Source organism: Myiozetetes cayanensis, unplaced genomic scaffold (assembly GCF_022539395.1).
Source record: "Myiozetetes cayanensis isolate MyiCay16 unplaced genomic scaffold, myiCay2020 scf7, whole genome shotgun sequence".
In the NCBI taxonomy this organism is placed as follows: domain Eukaryota; kingdom Metazoa; phylum Chordata; class Aves; order Passeriformes; family Tyrannidae; genus Myiozetetes; species Myiozetetes cayanensis.
This window is the reverse complement of record NW_026087964.1, coordinates 4,974,877-4,994,571: the sequence shown is the minus strand read 5'-3', so window position 1 is coordinate 4,994,571 and position 19,695 is coordinate 4,974,877. Positions and strand designations below refer to the sequence as shown.

The 19,695-nt window shown below is 49.6% G+C and overlaps 1 protein-coding gene across 1 annotated transcript; it reads left to right on the top strand.

The window, feature by feature from the left end:
* The first annotated feature begins 3,801 nt into the window (after positions 1-3,801).
* LOC126651688 (uncharacterized) lies at positions 3,802-18,594 on the top strand. Its single transcript, XM_050337818.1, has 9 exons — positions 3,802-4,133; positions 6,977-7,444; positions 8,792-8,927; positions 10,855-10,943; positions 12,691-12,754; positions 13,898-13,986; positions 14,941-15,053; positions 15,529-15,685; positions 17,891-18,594. Exons 1-9 carry the CDS (start codon positions 4,079-4,081, stop codon positions 18,040-18,042), a joined length of 1,323 nt encoding a protein of 440 aa, XP_050193775.1. The 5' UTR covers positions 3,802-4,078; the 3' UTR covers positions 18,043-18,594.
* The last annotated feature ends 1,101 nt before the right edge of the window (positions 18,595-19,695 follow it).

Below are 19,695 nucleotides of genomic sequence, written 5' to 3'. Positions count from 1 at the left end.
AGACCCGGACAAACTCATGTCAGCTGCTGCCCTGTATTCCCAGTGCCTTTAGGCAGAGCTCAAAACATCTCAGACTCCACCAGTCTCCCTGCCCATGCAGGTGTGTGTGTACAGGCTCCCCTGGGAGCAGGAAAGGAAAAATAAGGCAAGAAGCAAAACCTGGTTATTCTAAACTTGGAAACACGAGCTCTCGTGACTGACCCTGTGCTAAAGTTTTGTGTCATTGATCCAGAGCTGTTGGCCAGGTGGGACCCAAGCTGTGTCTAAATGAAAGGTTCCCTCGTGTTTCCTCCTTCCCTCCCCCAAAAGCTGGAGGCACTGACAGCAGAGGCAGCACTTGCTCTGCCTGGAGCACCAGCTGGGTTTGACCTGCATCCTTAACACTGACTAGAGCCAAGGCACACTGCTCCATTTCGGAGCTTTTTCACATTTCAAGACCCTCTTTTTGACTGATAGGGACTAATTAGGAATTAAATGTTCAGTGCTGCTTGTAAGAAAATAAACTTTTAGCCTCAGCTTGTATATTATAATGGTTAGATAAACTATCAGATCCCTGCTGCTTGGCTAGTTCTACATCTTTTTTTAAATTCCTTCTAAATCCAGGCACAGAAGAAACACAATTTAAAAAAAAAAAAAAAAAAGAAAAAAAGGAAAAAAAAAGTTTGAGTTATTTCTAAGTGACTGCAATAACTCTTTGGTTTTTTGTGGTTTTTTTTGTGTTTTTTGTTTGTTTGTTTGTTTTTGTTTGTTTGTAAGGTTTTAGTTTGTTATTTGTGGGGGTTTTGTTTTGGTTTGTTTTTTGTTGTTGTTGTTTGTGGTTTTTTTTACTTAATTCCTTCAGCTCCCTTTTGTGGGTTATTACTCCAACTACACAACACCCACGACGGAGTTTTCTGCTCGTGCAGTTTGAGGAGGAGCAGCACCACCCTCTTTTTTTGGGTGCGAGGGTTCCGGGGTTGGCTGGGGCGTGGCGGAGTGTCCTCGTTCCCCAGGTCTGTGGTGCCATCATGTGGCCGTTCGCTCCCGTGCAGGTTTCCGTGTCCAGAGCACAAAATCGTGTGTCCCTCCAGGAACTCTGGCGGCTTCCGCTTGCTTTTTTTTTCTTTCTTACCCGTGTTGGAGTGTCTTGGCCCCTTCTTGGGCGCGAGGCTGTTGGATCCTGTGTTCCTAAAGCCTTGAGTGCCTGTCCCGTTTTATGGGAGTCAACTTGCATACCTTGGAATAACCTCGCATGTAAAAGGGGGTTCTGGATTCCCAGCGCAGCCCGTGGGGTGGTGCATCCCACGAATGCTTCGGTGCTTTTTTTGTCTGGAGAGGACAAAGTGATGCCTGCTGGGTGGTACCTCTTCTGTTCAGAGCCAGGTTTGGGTACGACTCACAAGCTTCATTGCTCGAAGAAAAGTTGTTGTCCTGGAAAAGCTCCTGTCAGAATCCAGCTTGCAGTTTGTCTTGAATATCTTGCTCTTTCCCAGGCAGCAGCTGCAGCCCAGCCCCTCGGGTTCTAGCTCAGCAGTAGGGTGTGGATCACCAAAGGACCATGGTATGGTCAAATAGCTGGATATGGATATGCAGTATCTAGGCTGGCTTGGAGCACGGCAGTCATTTGGCAGTAGAACAGGTTTGTAGTGACTGGGTAGCTCAGACAGCCAAGTCTGCCCTCAGCAGATGAAATCTCCAGTGGCACATCCTTTGCTCGCTCAGCTTGGATGCTGGTGAGTTTCTGGGAGCCCTGGATGGCAGCTGTGCTCCCCAGGCTGGGCCACACGTGGGAGTTGGTACGAACTGCCGGAGTGTTTGAGCCTGATGCCTGATGTTTTGGGGAGAAACGTCACTGCTTCTGCCTCTGCTCTGCAAGTTCTGAGTGGAGGGCAGCGTCTGGTTTATCTGGGGACACAAGGCTCTCCATCCATGGAGGAGCAACAGAACCGACAAGCAAGGGGCTCTGTGACAGCCGAGGACATCGCTTTTGATCAGCCATGACACTGCTTTTTATTCTCTGTGAGCCAACTAGCAAAAGCATTTAATCTCAACAGAGACAGTCCAGGGCGGGTCAGGAGTTTACAAATTTATCTGTTTGTACTTCTTTGGCCTGAAGTGACATCAGGCTTTTCCTGTTGGAAGAGTATTTCCAACTTGCCCAGTTGCTAAAATAATTGAGAGGAAAGCAGCCTGTGTCTCCTTTCTGCTGGGCTCTGGTAGGTTATCCAGAAAGGGGGCTCTGAGGGCACAGGAAGGGGTTTCATGTGCAATTTCCTTTCTCTTCCACATTTCAGGCTGAAACTTGTGAGTGAAAGTACTGCCACACCCAGTTCTGAAGTGCTTTTCCAGTGCGTGTGTGTGTGGTGGCTGCTCAGGAAGAATATAACCTGCTTATGGGACTGGGGGGTGTGGGAAAGTTCCCCACAAACAAGGGGTGCAGTCTGTGGTGTGAGAGGATGATCTGCTGTCAGCTCCCCGAGCAGGATCAGTCTCGGGGGGGGTTGCTGGCAGTGTTGTACCAGTACCCGGGGCTGCTGCATCCTGCAGTGGTGCTCCTGTGGAAGTTGCCCACCACTTCCACTGAAGAGCCTCAGCCCAGCGGAGGATGGATGGCCCCACACAGGCCTGGGTGGAACAGGTTGTTATTTACACAGACTGAGACCAAACATCCTGTGCAGCGACTTGTGAAACCTATGAAGCTCGTTGAGAGCTCTCCCACCTGCAGGGAAGGGTCAGCCCTCCCCTCCTGCCTTGTCTGGAGCCACTGGAGCAGCATCTCTGTGAGGGGCTGCCAGGGCTGAGTGCTGGGCCTGGGGCTGTGTCCTTGAGTCCGATGTTTCCCTTGCTGGCAGTAACCAGCTCGGTGTGAGGTTCTGTCTGGCAGTGGGAAGCCTGGTCACTGCCTGGCCTGCACCCAAAGTGGTGATACCAGACTGGACGAGGCTGCCCTGTCTCCCTGTACCTACCACAAGGCACCAACAGACTGTCACTGCTGGAGACAGGAGGACAAGAAATTGTCCCTGGTCCCAAATTGACCCAATCTGGGCCACTGTGAGGAAAGCTTGAGGGTTTCTGTTAGAGCACACTAATTCTTGGCTCACCATGTTGGGTGCTATGGGGGATCCTGGAGCACAAAGGACATGGGCTGCACACGACAGTGCCTGATCTGCTCGTGGGACTTGTGGCATGTGGAGCATCCACAATCCTACACTGAGTAGCCAGCTGTTCCCTGAATTTGGGGGAAGATGTGGCATTTGGCTGTCTGCTAAAGGAAATCCTCTCTCGCAGGGGAGGTTTGGCAATGCTGATTGCTAAATGATGGGGGCACAGGGAAAGGGGGATCTTTCAAGGCAGGGCTGCAAGGTGAGGAAAACGTGGGTATATCTGTGTCCTGAGGTGGCACAGCAAGCAGTATGGCCACTGGAGAACACATAGAAATTGGACAGGGTCTTTCTAAGCTTAATGCCCTCACCTCAAAATCATCATCATCAGGATCCTCAAGGACTTGATGCATCAAGCTGGACATGTTGGGTCAGCGAGGGGGGAGTGAAATGCTGATTTGGAAAGCTCTGTGCTTACCAGAGGCTGCATCCTGGTTATAGCCTTGTTGTCTTAGTTAAAATGGGAGCTGCTCTGAACTGGGGACTCTTCTGGGGTTGTTGTTCTTGTTTTTCTTCTTACAGGAAATCTCGTGTGTCTACGAAATGAAATCCTCTCACTTGACGAGGTCACAGGGTGCTGGCCCTCAGCCAGGCGCTGGGCTCCTCCGCTGCTCTGCCCGTTCCTCCCTGTGAGCCCATCGCTTCCTCCAGGACACTCCTCCTGCGTGGATTTCTGCACGCTGCGAGGAGAGGCCTGGATCTGCTCTTCTCAGTATCCAGTTTGTGCTACGCTTTGAGAGGGCCAGTATCGTCTCAAGACCAGCTGGAGTCTCCGAACATAAACCCCCTTTGTGTGGGGAGAGGTTGACTTGACTGAGCCGCATGATCAGAGTCAGGTGACAAAATTGGGCATGAAAGCGGAGGAGAATGAGCAGTTGGGTGAGGGCATGAGCTGCTGATCTTGCCTCTTGACAAGCCGCGTTACTCCTCAGGGAAAAATGAGTGCCTGGCCCTCTCCTCTGCTTTGGAGCCTGACCACGGCGTGTTTAACAGGTAAGTCCTCCCGGCGCGGAGCTCCCCTTTGCAGGCTGAGCAGGGAGAGGGGTGAAGCCGTAACAGGGTTGTGAAAGCACTGGGCTTCACTGAGTCGGGGTGCTGCAGCTGGCAGGGCTAGGGGGGAAGGCAGGAAAGGAAGAAAGTGTTGAATAACAGGCAGTGCTGGAAGCGGGGTGCATGCAGTGAATATAAGAACTTGCTTCTACGGGAAAACAACAAAAATAAAAAACAGCTCTGTGTTGCTCTGCATATTGAGGACTTGCAGGGGCCTCTTCGTGGCTTTATCTTAAACCCTAAGGAACAGGCTGCCTGCCTGTAGGGTGGGAAGGATCATCTCTGTAACCTTCCCTGACATTCCCAAGGCTGTTTGAGGCATCACACATGAAATGACCAATCCTTCAAGTACCCCTGGAGGTACTTTGGTTGATTCACAGTGCTCTAAAAAAAGGGGGGAGAAAAAGAAAAGGCTCTAGAAAGCAAAATTGCTGCTCCCTGGAGTAGACAATGTATGAGCAGGACAGGAAATGGTTTGTCTGATGAAGCTGAGGTTGTTTGAGTATTGGTTTTTCACACCTGTGACACTATAACTCATAAAACGAATGCACACACTTTATTAGATGCTCAAAACTCCTTTTTTCAGCCTGATGACTTTTTTTTTTTCTTTTTTTCTCCAATTGTTGTTCAAATTAATGTAAAAAGTTCTGGCTACTGAAGGCTATTGATGGCTACTGAAGATTTGCAAGCAACTATTTACTGTTTTAGTAAAGAATTTATTATCAAAGAGTATTTTCCATTAAAGAAAAAAATGCATCTTAAAAGTACCACCATTTAACACCAGAACCAACCAAACAATGAAAGCCTACATGTTCAACTAAAAACCCAAACAACAGCAAAATTCACCTCGTTATTGGCAGTCCAGGGTGTTTAAACCCCTGCAGAGTCTCTGGCTGGCAGAGCTGAGCTGATGGGGACAGGCTGCTCTGTGGGAGATCAGACTTTGATCCCAGCAGTCCTGGGAGGTTTTTCCAGGAAAACTGGATAGTGACTTGCTGCTGGTGTTTACCATTAGTTTAATGAATCTCGGGACTGACTCAGTTCATTGCCAGAGGCAAGTAAATAGCAGCAGACTGGCTTCAGCCCTTAAGGCTGGGCAGTCAGATGACAGGAACTGTGCATCTCAGTCCTGGGTGGAGGCATGGCCACAGTAGAAATATCCTCTGTGGGCACTGTGGAGCTGCTCTTCCTGCCTAGGACCAATGCTGGCACTTCCAGGTCACTGGGATTTGAGCCTGGGGCAAACCAATATGCCACAAAATGATTGCTGGTTAGATTTGGTGTCTCTGCTTTAGGGCTACAGCAAGAAAAGTGGGCAGTGGCCCAGACAGCTGGGTGTTCATTTGCTTTAGTCAATAGTTACACACAGATGGGCTTTAGCACTCGGTGATCCACAAAGCAGGCACTTTCTACAGGAGGGAGCATTCCCATCAAACTCTCTCCTTGTGATCTCAACTTTCTAAGGACTCTTTTGTCCAGTGTCCTGATCTTGCTGTAGAAATTTGACTGGAGTTACCATTAGTTGGTCTGCACGTTGTCGTTGTTGTTCATACCATGGTGGTGCTAAGCCCTGCTACCTGCAGTGCCTGGCCTTGCATGGTGTGGACAAAACTGAGAGACAAATCAAAGGCTGGGGGTGAAGCAGCGTTGGGGGAAAGCCTTCAGGGACTGTGGGTCTGCAGCCACCTGGCCCTTGTGCTGTCACCCCTCTTCTCATTCTGCCCATGTCCTTCCTCATCTACACCCCAGCATCAGGTGTCAGCTGCGCTTTTGGAGCTCCTTGAAACCTCTAAACCAATTTCTTAAGATGGTCCTTTTGCTTTCCATGCCACAGGGCACTCAGTTGTGTGGAGGTTTAGCACGTGTGTGCTGGTTGGAAGAGCATGTTCACGTGTTATCAGCCCTGGTCTCATACTGGTGCTGTATAAGGTTGGATGTTTTCATAAGCTGCAGTTACTACAGAGTAAATCCCTGCCCTGAGTTCCTGACCCCAGCCGATGGGGCTGACTGACCCCAGTTGCTGTGGTAGGAGCTGCCTGTCTTGGTTCTGCTTTGCTTCCTTTGCTTAGTACCACACTGCTAAAGTAAAACCCAAGCTGTTTAATTTCACGGGTCTCTCCTCTGTTCAGAAACTGGAAGGTGTCCCCCGTGCCTGTGGCAAGGCATGGCTTCCATCAGCAGAAGACATTTCAGTCCACCACATATCATGGCAAAACAACTTGAGCTGCAGTAATACCTCCTCTCTGCAGATTACAGCTATCCTCTCTCTAGTGAGGGATTTCAGAATCAAAGAAATCTTGGGCTGCAGGTTCTCTTCTGGTTGCTGGATATATCTCTAGACAGCTTTAAAAGATCCCAAACCCATGACTTTTCTTGGCTGATCCATTTATGGGAGATGGGATAAAACAGCCAGCTACTTGACAAGCATCTTAAATCAGCTTGTCATGAGCTCTCAGTGTAAACTTCTCAAGGAGCTAACCAAACTGAGTGTTTCAGGCAGTTCTCACACCCTTTTTTATGGGAGAGTCAGAACACCTGGAGATTGGCATCTGCTTAGTTTGTGGCCTTGTGGACCCATTAATTTAGTTCCTTGGTAAGTCTCTTGTGTGCCAGGGATGTTCAGATGCTGACCCAGATCCTTGCTCTGTAGTGGATCACAGCAGATGGGAGCTTCTGGATGTCAGGCAAGGACACGTGGTTTAATTAGTTGACAAAGACCTAATGGGAAGCCACCGGCAAAGGGAGAACAATAATTTCGCCACTACTTATGTTTTTTCTTCTCTTAGGTATTGCTTTAGGCCAGACAATCAGCACTGAGGTCCCTGTTGCATCAACACCAGTGCCTCCCAGTGCAACCAGCACCGAGGTCCCTATTGCATCAAGCCCAGCATCTCCCAGTGCAAGCAGCCCTGCTGCCACTGCGACCCTCCCGCCCGGGCTGGCATCAACCACTGCAAACCTTGTCTCGTCCACCGCGGCTCCATCTGCTGATCCAAGCACTGTAACCCCCGCTCAGACTGTGCCCACCACCACAGCTGTGCCCGTCCTCAGCTCTGGCAGCACGGCTGCCTCTCGAGCATCCACAGGGCCGGTGGGTGCATCTACCGGCGTCCCAGCGTCCCCTCCAGGAGCGGCCACGTCTCCCGGGGTCCCGTCGGCAGCTCCGTCCCTCCCCACCCCTCAGCCCTCCAACTGCAGCGGAGTGAACGTGAGCGCCTGTTCCCGCTGCCCCCCGGGGACATTCCCCAGCGAAGGTAAGAGTCCTGCTCGCCCTGGATCCCGTGTGAGATGGAAAAGGGGCTTGTCAGGGGAGGTGAGGCCAGCACGCGTTCTGTACATTGGAAACTCGGACAGGCAGCAGGAGAGGGAGGCGATTCATCGCACCTTTCTGTCGCTAAAGACTTGGTCTTCTCTGGCCTTGTGCTGTTGGTCTTCCCGAGGCTTCCCAGCGGGATGGCAAAGCCAGTAGGATTGTGGCACAAAACGTAACACAAGTGGAACTTGATTTATCGGGAGGAAGATGTTATTTTTAGATACAGTGCCAAACACAAGGTCAGCTTCCAGCTGTCTTGAATGTTTGAAAGAGGATCTCTGCTATAGAAACAGCCTTTTCCCTTGGGCTTGGGAAAATACTTGATCAACCTCAGTTGTGGTCAGGAGTGCATAATATTTAACCTTTCCAGAAGTTATTTATGTTGTAACATGGTTGAGTTTTGTTTTCAAACACCACTACCCCACAAAAAAAACCCCCTCAAAAACCCCCCAAACCCAAAAACTAAAAAACAACAACAGCAAAAAAGAATTCTGTAAAATAAAATCCGTGTGCTTTTTGCTTATTCCCCCCCACTTCAGGGCACTTTCAAAAAGGGGAATAAGCAGCTCTGATGCTTTAGGGTGAATCTGCAGAGGACAGGAGTTGATTCCCACCTCCCTTGTGTGCAGGATATTCATCCACAGGGTCTTCTCCTCTTGCCTGCACTTGGTTGTGCAGCACCCAGGACTGGTTCCTGCAAGCAGTGGGGTGGCAGGTCTGACATGTTCAGCTACAGCAAATCCCACCCAATTACTCTGCGTGGTTTGGATTTGTTTTGAGGAGCAGAGAGGGATAGATCTTGCCCCTTGGGAATGCCATGGTACCTGTGCTCAGAGAAAAGCTGTTACTGCTTAAGGCATATCCTCTGCTCCAGGGTTTTACTCATCAGTTCTGCTTCCTGCAAGCTTAAGTTATCAGTAATTCAAAGGAGTATATTGGTTTGGGTTTTATTGTTTGGGTTTTTTTTTATTTGTGTGTTGGAGGAAAAACAAGGAAAACATTCCTGTCCCCTCAAATTAAAGGAGGAAAAAAGCAGTGACCTTAACTACTGGAAATCCACATTAATAGACTTGACACCTTAGATCATCTTATGGCTGTTCTTCAGCTTCCTAATGATGCACAGCAGCATTAATTAGCATTAATATTGCTGTTTCTACATTCTGAGGGTGCCTTGCCAGAGGGACTGCATCCCAACCCTTCTGTGTTCACGGCAGTGACCCGTCCTGACGACCACAGGGCTTTCACTCAAGTCTTGCAGCCCTGATCCTGACTTTTTGTTCCAATTTAGGCACCTTGAGCTGCTCGTGCTGTGCAGGGGGCTCGTGCACAGACCCCAGTGCCTGCAGCTCCTGCCCACCAGGCCACTACCAGCCCCAAAGTGGGCAACCCTCCTGCCTGCCCTGTCCGCAGGGGTCCTACACCAGGTGAGTGACTGAGCCCCTGGGCATGGTGGGGGGTGGATGCTCTTCCTCAAAACACTTCCCAGCTGGCTAAATCTCCTCCTCTGGGCTATAGGAAGAGTGCTGCAAGGCTTGTTTCTCATAGGCTAAATTCTCCTCATCAGGAAGCCTTGGTGTGGATATTCTTGTGCTGAGGGCTGCCCAGCGGCTGCTCCATCCCTCTGTGAGCTGCCCTTTTATATCCCCATGCTCCTTTGTATGTACTAGGGGAGAACATGTCTGTGTTGTGACGAGGGGGCACTCAGGAACGAGGCCTGGGTTCATCTTCTCATCTTTCCCCTAGGATATCTCTGGCCAATGGGCTTCATCTCTGTGCTTTGCCTGAGTACTTTCTCAATCCCTGTTTTCTTGCCCCCAAGGGACCTCATTACATTTAAGTTGCTGGCATCTAAAGCAATATCCTCAGCTGACAGGGTGTGGAAAAGCTGACAAGACATCCCAGACAGAAACTCTGCCTTGCAGTCTCACCAGGGATGCTGTACAAGTCCTCTGGCTGCAGGGATGCATGGATGTGCTCCTTTCCCCATTTTCCATTAGGTTTTCCCTTGTCTGCTACCAGTGGATTCTGTCCTTTGAGTGGTTGCAAGGACAGAAGGGGTGCTGAGAGCTTCCTAGGACAGTATCCATCAAGAGCAGCTCCATTCAGATCAGCCCTGGGTAGAGGGAACAAAATCTGCAGGGAGGAGTGACCCAACTGTGCAGTTTGTTTGCAGCAGCCCCCAAATCTGAGGTGCCAGCATCCTCCTCCTCCTTGCAGTTTGTGCTGTGAGGACCTACCTTAAAAGTTTACACCCAAATTGCTTTAAAAAAACCAAAACAACCAGGAGCAGTCCCCAGGGCACCACACAGCTGCTGCTGTTGGGATGTGGGAGAGGGCAACACAGAGCCAGGGACCAGAGAGGGTCAGCCAGTGGTGCTGGGTGTGTGTGTGCCAGAGCAGGGACATGGATGTGGGGGGTATGGAGGGCAGGGGTTCTGGGGGGTGCAGTGTGTGCATGGCCATCTCTGTGGCAGCTGTCTGGGCCTTGGGGCTGAGATGGGATCATTTAACATTTTTGTGGTATTTGGAGAATCCAGCCTCCCCAGAGCTTTGAGGGGCTCTGGCTGGCACAGGCCCTGTGTTGGTTTGTTTTAAGCAAAGCATTTGCTCTGTTTCCAACTGATTTTTGTTTGTTGTTGTTGTTTTGGGTTTTTTTTCTGCAAATCTCAGTCAGCCCCGGGGCTTTCTGAAGGAACTGAAGAGCATGTCCTTGTTTTCCTCCAAAGCATCCCTGAGAATGTTAACAAATTCTTATACCCACATGCTTGTTGTGGGGGATTTGGCTCTGTCAGTGATGAATGTAATAACTTCCTCTTTCCCTGCCTTTCCCTCATTTCCTCCCCTTCCTCCTAGAGGTCTAACATATCGCCTCCCCCTTTCCCACAGCCCCTGTTATTTAAGGTCAGGTCTCTCACACCTCACTGCCTGTGGTTTAGCTCCTTTTTTCAACTTCTGATTTCCAGCAATGGAGCAGCTCCTCTTGAAATCGCTGATGGATGCTGAACAGCAAACACCTTTCCAATTCAATTTAATATTCAAGTGTGGATTTAAGAGTCTGACTATAAAGCGAGGGTTTTAAGCCTGGACACACTGTATTTTTCAATTCAGGCCTTCCCCTTCCACATAGCCCACAGGGCATCTCTAATGTTAATAATACAGGAAAAATTTATTTTTTTCAGTGGACCTTTAACGTGCAGGCGTGTTCAAAATAATGTTTTTCTGCCTGAACTCCTTCTTTATAATGACTCTATTTCTAGACTTGTCGGTGTTGTGCTCTGCTCTCTCCTCTCCAAGCAGATAGAGGCTCGGGTGACCTAAAATAGCATCCCCCTCTGCTCCCTTCTCTCCCAGCTTCCCAAGGAGCACCGTGTGCCTTCCCTGCCCGCCTGGCCATTTTGCTGATGAGCCTGGGGCCACAGCCTGCAGAGCATGTGAGCAAGGTAGGCTTTGGTCTGCATTCAACCCAAATGCATTTTCGTCAGGCTCCACGGGGCTTTCTTCCAGGGCTGGATGGAATTACCAGGTAACTTAAAAGCACCGAAGGGTAAACAGGTTATTTTGCTCAGGCTAAAAATGGCACAGCAGATCCCTTCCCATTCTGCTATTGACATTTTTATTAAAATGAAAAGAAGAGATCTAGAGGTCAAGCTTGTGTTTCCAACAAGCTAATGCTAACACTGCAATGGAAATCAGGAAAGGAGGTTCATGAAATCCAGTTATAGCACAAGGGGGAGGGGTGTGTCAGGAAAATAAAGTATTCCTCCATTTTTAATGGCAAAGATGAGTCTAAACCATCTTCGTTTTCATTTAAGCAATCTTCTGCAGCCTGAATATTAAGTGTAATGCTCTTCTTATTCCCCAGGTGCTAAAACTGGAGTTTCAGTGAGGTGCTTTGCACCTGGGTGATGCCACACGAGCCTGGTACAATGTGTTTGCAGATGGGGTTAACAGCATGTGCAGAACAGAACAGAATTTGCTTATGCAAACCCCTAATTAACACATGCAATGCAGCAGCTATTCTGCACTAGAATGGGGTGCTGCTCGAACACCCACAGCTGTTCTTTGGAAAATCCTCCCACCGAACTGTTGGGTTGGTACCCACACCTTGGCTGTCGCTTGCTAATTTTGGGAGGAACAAAGTCTGACTGGTGACAGCGATGGGGTCTGTCACTCCCTTTACTCAGCAGATTTGAACACTGTTTTAGGCCACAAGGGAGTCTGTGGGGGTGGCCCCTGAATCCTGCAATTATAAATGTAAAAATATCGTTTTTCCCTGCAGGGAGAGGAAGGTGGGTTTGTTTTGATCCTGCTCTGCTGCATCCCCTGCTGTTTGGTGCAAATCTGGGTGGATTTGAGGCAGATCTTACCCACACTGCTACCAGCTCCTCTCTGAACCTTAATTTCATCCCATGTGGCCCCAAGGCCGTGATAATTTTTGTGCATCATTAGGCTCACTCCCAACACCACCTGAATTCCCAAGTGCTGTTCTCCTGGCTTTCCTGCTGGTTGGCAGGACTCACAATTTGCATCCTGACAGCCCCTGCCCACACCATGGGCACTTGGGGCGCTTTGACCCCTTGTTGTGTTTTGGGAAGGGTCTGTACGTGACCTCCTGCCCATCAGGGTGCTCATGGTGCAGGGAAGGAGGGAGGGTGAGTAGATAATTCCTGCACCACCAGAGCCATCCTGGTTGGTGGGTCTTGTGTCCTTCCCTTGTGTCCTTCCCAGAAAGATGCACCCCAGACTTCCTGGAACAAGGGAACTCTTGGAAGGGCTGAGGTGACCAGAGGGATTTCCCCTGGCTGGAAGCTTGCTCCAGCTGAATAACCCAGGAGATGGCACTGGGATTACCTATTCCAGCTTCATTCCAGTTCAACCTGTGGTGCTGGGAAGGGTAACAGATCTCTCTGTCTCCCTGAGGTGAGGTTTTGGATGTGAGAGGGGAATCTGCCTGATCCCCCCATGCACACCTCAGCATGGCAGAGGGCAGTAGGGAACTCTTATTGCTCTTTCAGAGCTTTTGACAAATAGAAACCCAAATATCCTGAATTAGCCCATGAAACGCCACCTGAAGCATGTTGTGGGCATTTATTTGGTTGCTTGTAAAATGAAGATGAACAAATACACAACAGTGTGTGGCAGTGATGCGGAGGCAAGACCCTGAAGCCTTACTCTGCTCTCTTTCAGGATACTTTAGCTCCAAGCAAAACTCAGCTTTTTGCCTTCCTTGCCTGCCGGGATCATTTTGCAAGTAAGAAGCGTCCTGGGACACCATCTCTCAGGCAGACAGGGAGAGGGGTGTTTCTTTTGGCCACTGAGCTGCAGCCACCAGTGCAGTGGCCAAAGACAAGTCATCTGCCTCTTCAGCTGTGGGGACGTTGGTGCTGACCCCAGTGAGAGAGGGATGGTACAACGAGGGGAGGATCCTGGCGGGATGCAGAGGTCCTCTGGGATGAGGTGGCAGAGCATCAGCTCACAACCTGCCTTCCCCATTCCCACTTTCCATCATCACTGCGTTTCATGGGCATTGCACACCCCTGGGATCAGAGTGATACCGGCACAGGGACGGAGCTGAGAGTTGCTGTGGGCTTTGTAGGTCGAAACTGAGCTGGTGGTTTGTTTACCCTGAATGAGGGTGAGCAGAAGGCAGTACCCTGCCTGAAAAAGTACCCTGGCTGAGCTGTCACCTCTGGGGTGGGAGGGAAGTCCTGAGAGAGGTGCTGGTGGTACCTCATGATGGGCCTTGACCTACTGCATAGGGATGCCTGAACAGGGGTTGGGGTGTTTATGTCCAAAGCAGGAGAACTGGCATATGGATATTTGCCTTCCTTCCGACCTCCCTTGGGCTCATCTGTCCTATGTTATGCAGCAGATCACTGCTGAACTCTGATTAAATTGCCATGGGACTTAACCCAGGGCTTAACCAGCTGTATTGCAGGTTAGTATAGCCAAGCTCTAACCAGTTCCAGCCAAGGAATGCCAGCTAAGCCATAGTGACTTCTGGGATAGTAAATTCTTACAGGTTTCATGCAAATAAGTAGTCAGAAAGGACAGGAATGCCATCATGTGCCCAGCCCTAGTTACACGTGTCCAAGGCCAGGCTGGATGGGGCTTTGAGCAACCTGGTCTAGTGGGAGGTGCCCATGGCAGCCGGTTGGAATTGGATAATCCTTAATATCCCTTCCAAGTCAGATGGTTCTGGGAGTCTGTGGTTGCATGCAAGAAACTGCACTGGAGACAGACACTGTGAATGCCCACAAAATGGGAAAAGCTTAGTTCCCAGTAGACCCTGGAGACTCCAGTCTATACATACGCTAAGAGCTGGCTTTTGTGGGCTGGGCTGGCCTTGGAAGTGCTTGTCCTACAGCGTGTCCTGCCTCCTCTCCCCGCCCAGCACCAGCAGCTGCACGGCCTGCCTGCCTTGTCCCGGGGGGCAGGAGGCTCCTCGGGAGGCGTCGGAGGAGTGTGCGCCCTGCCAGCCAGGTAACTGCGGGGAGGGCCCTGGGCTACCCCAGGTACCTCTGCAGGGAGGGTGGGGCTGGGCTACCCCGCCTGGGAACACACGGCTTCAGTGCCAAGGGAAGCGGCTCATTCCCGAGACCCCTCCCGTTGGAGCTGGAGGCTGTGTCTGGTGTGCAGGTTCCAGCCAGGGCAGGCACAGGGGTGATGGCTGGTGCTGGGGCGTGTGACTTGCCGGTGGAGGCTGTGCCCAAAAGCCCAAAGCCAGGCTAGATGCATAGTTCTGGCTAAAAACCATCTTCATCAGTGGTGGTGGCTTTGCTGATGAAAGCACAGAAAGGGGGATGCTCTGCACTGGCAGCAGCCTGGTGGGGCAAAGGGGACAGTCAAAAAGGGGATGTGAGGACATGGCCCTGCGGGAGGGCAGAGCACTCCAGGCCACCCCTTTGGTGCCTCCACTTTGGACACAGCACCAGGGGTTTCTTGTAACCAAGTTTTAAACGTGCAGAAAACCGTTTACCACTTTGAGACTTGGAATTTCTGTGACCCATTGTTCCCACAAAGCTTAGGAAACCAAGCTGTGCTTTGAACTCTGCTCAGCAAGTTTCAAACAGCTGCAAAAGATGTTTGAATCCAGAACTGGAGTGGATGAAACACTGCTGACCTCCAGCTCCAACCTCCCATCTGCTTTAAAGCCAGGGCTCACAACTAAATCCTCCCCCCACCTACTCCTACTCATACCCACTCTGTTTGCCAAGGTCTGACCCCAGATATTCTTTAGTCCCTCTGTCCCTGTTTGTTCTGTTCTGCCCCTTTGCCACCGATCCAGGACCAAAGGCCAGGCTCAGCTTTTGTTATGCACATAAGTCTTTAATGCTCTTTCTCCTTGTGGCTTTGAAAACTAAATCATCCATTTGCAATTGCAAAGGTCCTGGGGTCTAGTCACAGATCTTAATTTTGTGCTTATTTGCTCTTTAGGTACATTCAAAGGTCCAAATGACAGCAGGTGCAAGGTCTGCAGGACAGGAGAGTACCAATTACAGAGGGGCAAGGAGAGCTGTGACCTGTGCCCAGAGAATCATTACTGCCCTGTGAGTCCCCATCAGCTGGTGGAACAGCCTGGATTAACAACAAAGCTGTCCCATGACAAACCAAATACACTTCAATTAACACTTTTTTTTTTTTTTTTTTTTTTAATCTGAGCTTCTTTCCTTTTTTTAAACAGACAGAGCCCTGATGGAGGGAGATGGTTAAAATTATGACACCAGGAGGGTGGCTTTGTGCTATCCCTGGAGCTGCCCACTCTCCCTGGGCCATCAGGGGATGGTGTGTCCATTAATGAGGGGGTTGATGTATGGACTTGCTGTGTAATGTCACCTTCTGCTCTTACCCTACTCTGAGTAACACCACAGGGGCAGACAGGCTGAATTTAATGATAGCAGGTTCATTTCTTGGTTATTTTTCTTCTGGGTTTTTGGTTTTTTTTCAATGCTACAGTGTCACCTCCCTTTGCACTAGTTACCTTCTGCAGTTTGCTGGCGCTGAGTTACTTCTTCTCTTGGGCAGAGCCCAGATGTGAACCCGGTCAGGTGCCCTCCAGATGCCTTCTGCCCCCGGGGCAGCACAGAGCCGACCTACTGCATGGAGCTCTTCCTATACAAGGCAGGGGACTCCTGCCAGCTGACCCCTGTGATGGTTGTTATCCTGGCCACCTTCTCTGCAGGTGAGCGTCGGTCTTCTCTGTCCTGTGGTAAAACTAAGCACCCCTCTGCAGCTGGGCGCCTTCCTGTTAAACCAGGTGTTCTCTGGATGGTGCATTTTGTGTTTCTGGGAACCTGGATTTCTAATGAAGGTCTTTCTGGGCTGTTTTCAAGGCCAGTGATAATACTTTCCCTGTTGATATGCATTAACAGCTGTACTTCCTCTGAAGGAAGGTTGAATGTTTGTTGTCCGTCCTTGGGAAGCAGGTGTGTGTATGGACCCCAAACCAGGAACTTTTTGACTGCCCTAAAGTAGGGAAAAGGACAGGTTTCCTTTTGGTAGGAGACTTTGCTTTCTGAAAGCATTCCTCCCTTAACTCCTGCCACAGCATCCAGCAGGACTGGGAGCTGCCAGTTCATGCAGTGTTGGTTGTACTGATGCCAAAGTGCATCTTGTAACCAGCAGAACGAGACAGCCAGCACCTGCTGAGTGTGGGGAGCATCCCTCATCCCAAGTGCCACCTGCTGGAATTAGCTCACTGGGGCAAGCCAATGCATGGATGAGCTTTTCTACTGGGAAGCTGCACCATGAACAATCATTTCAAGATGATGGATTGGCATTTGTAGTCTTAGCAAAGGGAAAAATAGAGTTCTGTTGGTTTTAATCAGTGTTGGGGGGAGGTTTAATTGGAAGTATGATGAAAATGAGCAACTATTACTGCTGTGGATTGCAAAAAGAGCAGATGAGGATTTGGAAAGAGGGATTTGTCTCCCAGGCCCAGGCAAATGAAGAGAAATTCTTAAGTGCCACTTATGCTACCAGAGATGAAAATCTTGTGTCAAGAGAGTTAAGTCATAGAGATGACTAAACCATTAGAGGATAAGGAATGTCCAGTAACCCTCATATCCATGGCTTTCTGTGTTTCAAGTGTGTGACCCATTCAGCTCACTGTTGTCAAAAGGCAGGGGGAGATAAAATAGATGTGCTATTCCCCACAGCGAGCAAAGCTGCTTCTCCAACAGTAAAGCAGTGCAAGTTCCCATCAAACTCCTCTCCTGGCAGCTAAGGAGACGACTCCATGGATGCATGGAAGAGACAAGGACAGCAGGGTCTGGAGGAGCTCTAGCAGCACTGGCTGACTGCTTGCCTCCAAAGAGCTGAAATGCCTGGAGGGAGCAGATGAGGGTGGTTCTCACAAGCTGTGGCTCGGAGCCACGTGAAAGCTCCTCCACTGACCCCTATCCCCCTCATGCCAGGCTGTAGTCCAAAAATCTGCCAAAGCAGATGCCTTCTGAAGCAAATATTAATTTGAAAAAGTAGATTAAAATGAAGTCTCTGAAAAGCCCGTCCACAGAGGCCCACAATGGCCCATTAACCAGCATTTCTGATAAACAAGTCTGAGGGTGGGAGAACAGCATTCCCCGGCGCAGTCCCGCCTCTCCCCGAGCTTGCTGCAAGGAGGGGGAAAGGAAACAGCCCACACAGGAAAACACGAGTATTTCACGGCTGGTCTCACAGATCAAGTGTTTACCATGAGACTGTCTGCTCATGCAGCCTAAATTTGGGCATATTTGTCTGGCCATATTGCATCACAGCGACAGATCTGCGCTCTTCTGTTCAGATCAGTTTTCCCTGATGATGCTTCTGCCAGAAACAAATGAACAGAACGTCGCAGTACTTGAGATTTGCCAATTATTTCCATGTCTGTGCCCAACCTAAAAGTAATTTTTCCTGACAGCCCTGATGATCTCAGTCTAGACTCAAAAGTTAATCTAGGTTAGTTAGTTCTTGTGCTTCAGTTATGAGCACTGCACAGAGCAAACTAATTTCTCAGCAAGAGTCTTTGGTGGGATCCGCAGCGGATAGGATGACAGGTGGAAAAGAACAGTTCCATGGAGCACAGAGTAAATGGGAGGAGGAAAGCAAGTTACTGAATTATTTCATTAAAACCTGCCATTATTCCCTGCAGCTTCCAGAGCAAAGCTGAAATGCTGAAGTTGAGTGTTTATTATTATTGCTAGCCAAACTAATTTTTGGTGGTTTATTTTGGTTTTTTTTTTGTTTTTTTTTTTGTTTTTTTTTTGGGGGGGGGTGGAGGCAGAGTATGTAGGAGAAAAAAGCCCTTATGTTACTAAAAGAGAATACCTGGATTGGGGAGCCTTAGAGCAAACATCACCTGGTGCTTTACCTTCCCATCTGAGAATGACTACCATTCCTCTCTTTCCAGGTGGGATCCTCGTTATCTTTCTAATAATTCTGAGAAGGCGGAAAGACTCCGGCAAGAAATCATTGAAGTCTCTGTTGCTGCCCCGAGGCTCAGCACGACACACAACTTACGGGGGCACGGAGCACACAGAACCAGTCTATGCTGGGTGGTAGCACAGGACAGGCCACCAGCAGGCACCTGCCTCCCTTTTGCCTGGGGCAAAACAGATGTGTGTGTGTGTGTATGTAAGGTCAAGGTGTTTAACCACAAGCAACCTATTTCTGTATTGGTAAAATAAGTGCTGAGAAATAAAACTCAGATTTTTGAGTTGTGGCTGCTCGTGCGAACCAACCCAGCTGCCTGCTCTGCTCACTGGGCTGATGGAAAGTGTTTCCCTTTCAGTTCCTGGCTTCATTCACAAGTAAATACTTTTCTCCTTTTCTGAGGGGTGGGGGGAAACCCCAGACAACAGACAATTGTCTCTCTCTCCATTTCAATAGTCAGCTCAACAGAGTGAGGATTGATTGCTCCAGTTACTGAAGTTTCTGTGAAACAACGCTCCCTTCCACCTGAGCATGAATTAACGTGAATGTGCTTCTTTTTACTAAGATGTCATTTGTATTTTTTTTCCTCATTATCGAAAGGGTAAGCCAAGGGAAGGGATCCCAAAGCTTTCCCCTCTCTCTCAGCTGTGGGCAAACATGTGCAACTAAAATAATAGTTAATTCTGGGACAAATACATCTCTTTTGTTTCCTGCTGTAAGGTGGTCCTTCATACTAGAGCTACAGAAGCAGCTCAAAGGGAGCAGCATGGTGCAGCCACAGAAGATGCCTGGCAGATTTTTGCATGCAGAGGAGATGGGCTTGTATGAGACCCATTCCCTAAATGCCCTTGCAGAGTTCTTTCCCTGATCCTGGACACTTGATTCATCCCCCACCCATGAGAGCAGCAGGTCTGGTTTATACGTGTTTGCTCTGACACTCCAAGCCTTCTCCTGTGCCCCCAGCCCAGTTTAACCATCTTGTTAAACTGATGTGATTTGTGTTCTACAGGGGTGATTTCAAAGTGTGTGGTTGGGTGACTCTTCTCTTTTTAAACTTGTTGTTTGCTGCATTTCCCCTGCTGTTCTTTTTCTCTCAGTGATGTTTGGTCAGCACCCCAGGCACTCAGAAATGCCACTGACTGTACTGGAGCCAGGTTAAACTGCTCCATCAAACCTGGGGGCTCTTAACCTTCCCACCTTGTCTTCCTTTTCCTCCTCCAGTGCCGTTCATACACGTGCTGTGTAAGCCCAGACAGACCAGCCAGCTGTGACCCTTCGTGTCAGGGCTGTGCTTCACCAGCTCTGTGAGTGCTTGTAAAAATAGAACCTGCTATGAAAAGATCCGCACTTTCAAATGACTCTGCACTGAGGTGGGAGCAGGTGTTACTTTTCACTTCAGTCTTGCACTAATGGGCCCGTGGAGAAGCTGAGTGGGCTGCAGTAACCCAGCTGTGGGGGGTTAAGTGGTTCCTGCCCTCAGCTGCTCACTCTCTCCCCAGGGGAGGTGTTAATGTGTTTTAAAAAATACATAAAATATATCAGTTCTCTGATCTCTCTCAGCTATGTCAGATGAATAAATGGATGGCAAGAGGTACACCTGCCATTGGGGACAGACAGATTGCCCACAGGAACTGTGGATGCCTCATCCCGGGCAGGGTTCAAGGCCAGGTTGGGATGGGACTTTGGGCAACCTGAAGGGGTGGCAGGGGGGTGGGAACTGGATGGTCTTTAAGGTCCATTCCAACCCCAACCATTCTGTGGTTCTAATCTGGATCAGCAGCA

Coding starts and splice junctions, on each gene's coding strand:
- LOC126651688 (XM_050337818.1), top strand. CDS start 4,079: ATGAGTGCCTGGCCCTCTCCTCTGCTTTGGAGCCTGACCACGGCGTGT. Junction 4,134..6,976: donor GACCACGGCGTGTTTAACAG/GTAAGTCCTCCC, acceptor TTCTTCTCTTAG/GTATTGCTTTAGGCCAGACA. Junction 8,928..10,854: donor CCGCAGGGGTCCTACACCAG/GTGAGTGACTGA, acceptor CTTCTCTCCCAG/CTTCCCAAGGAGCACCGTGT.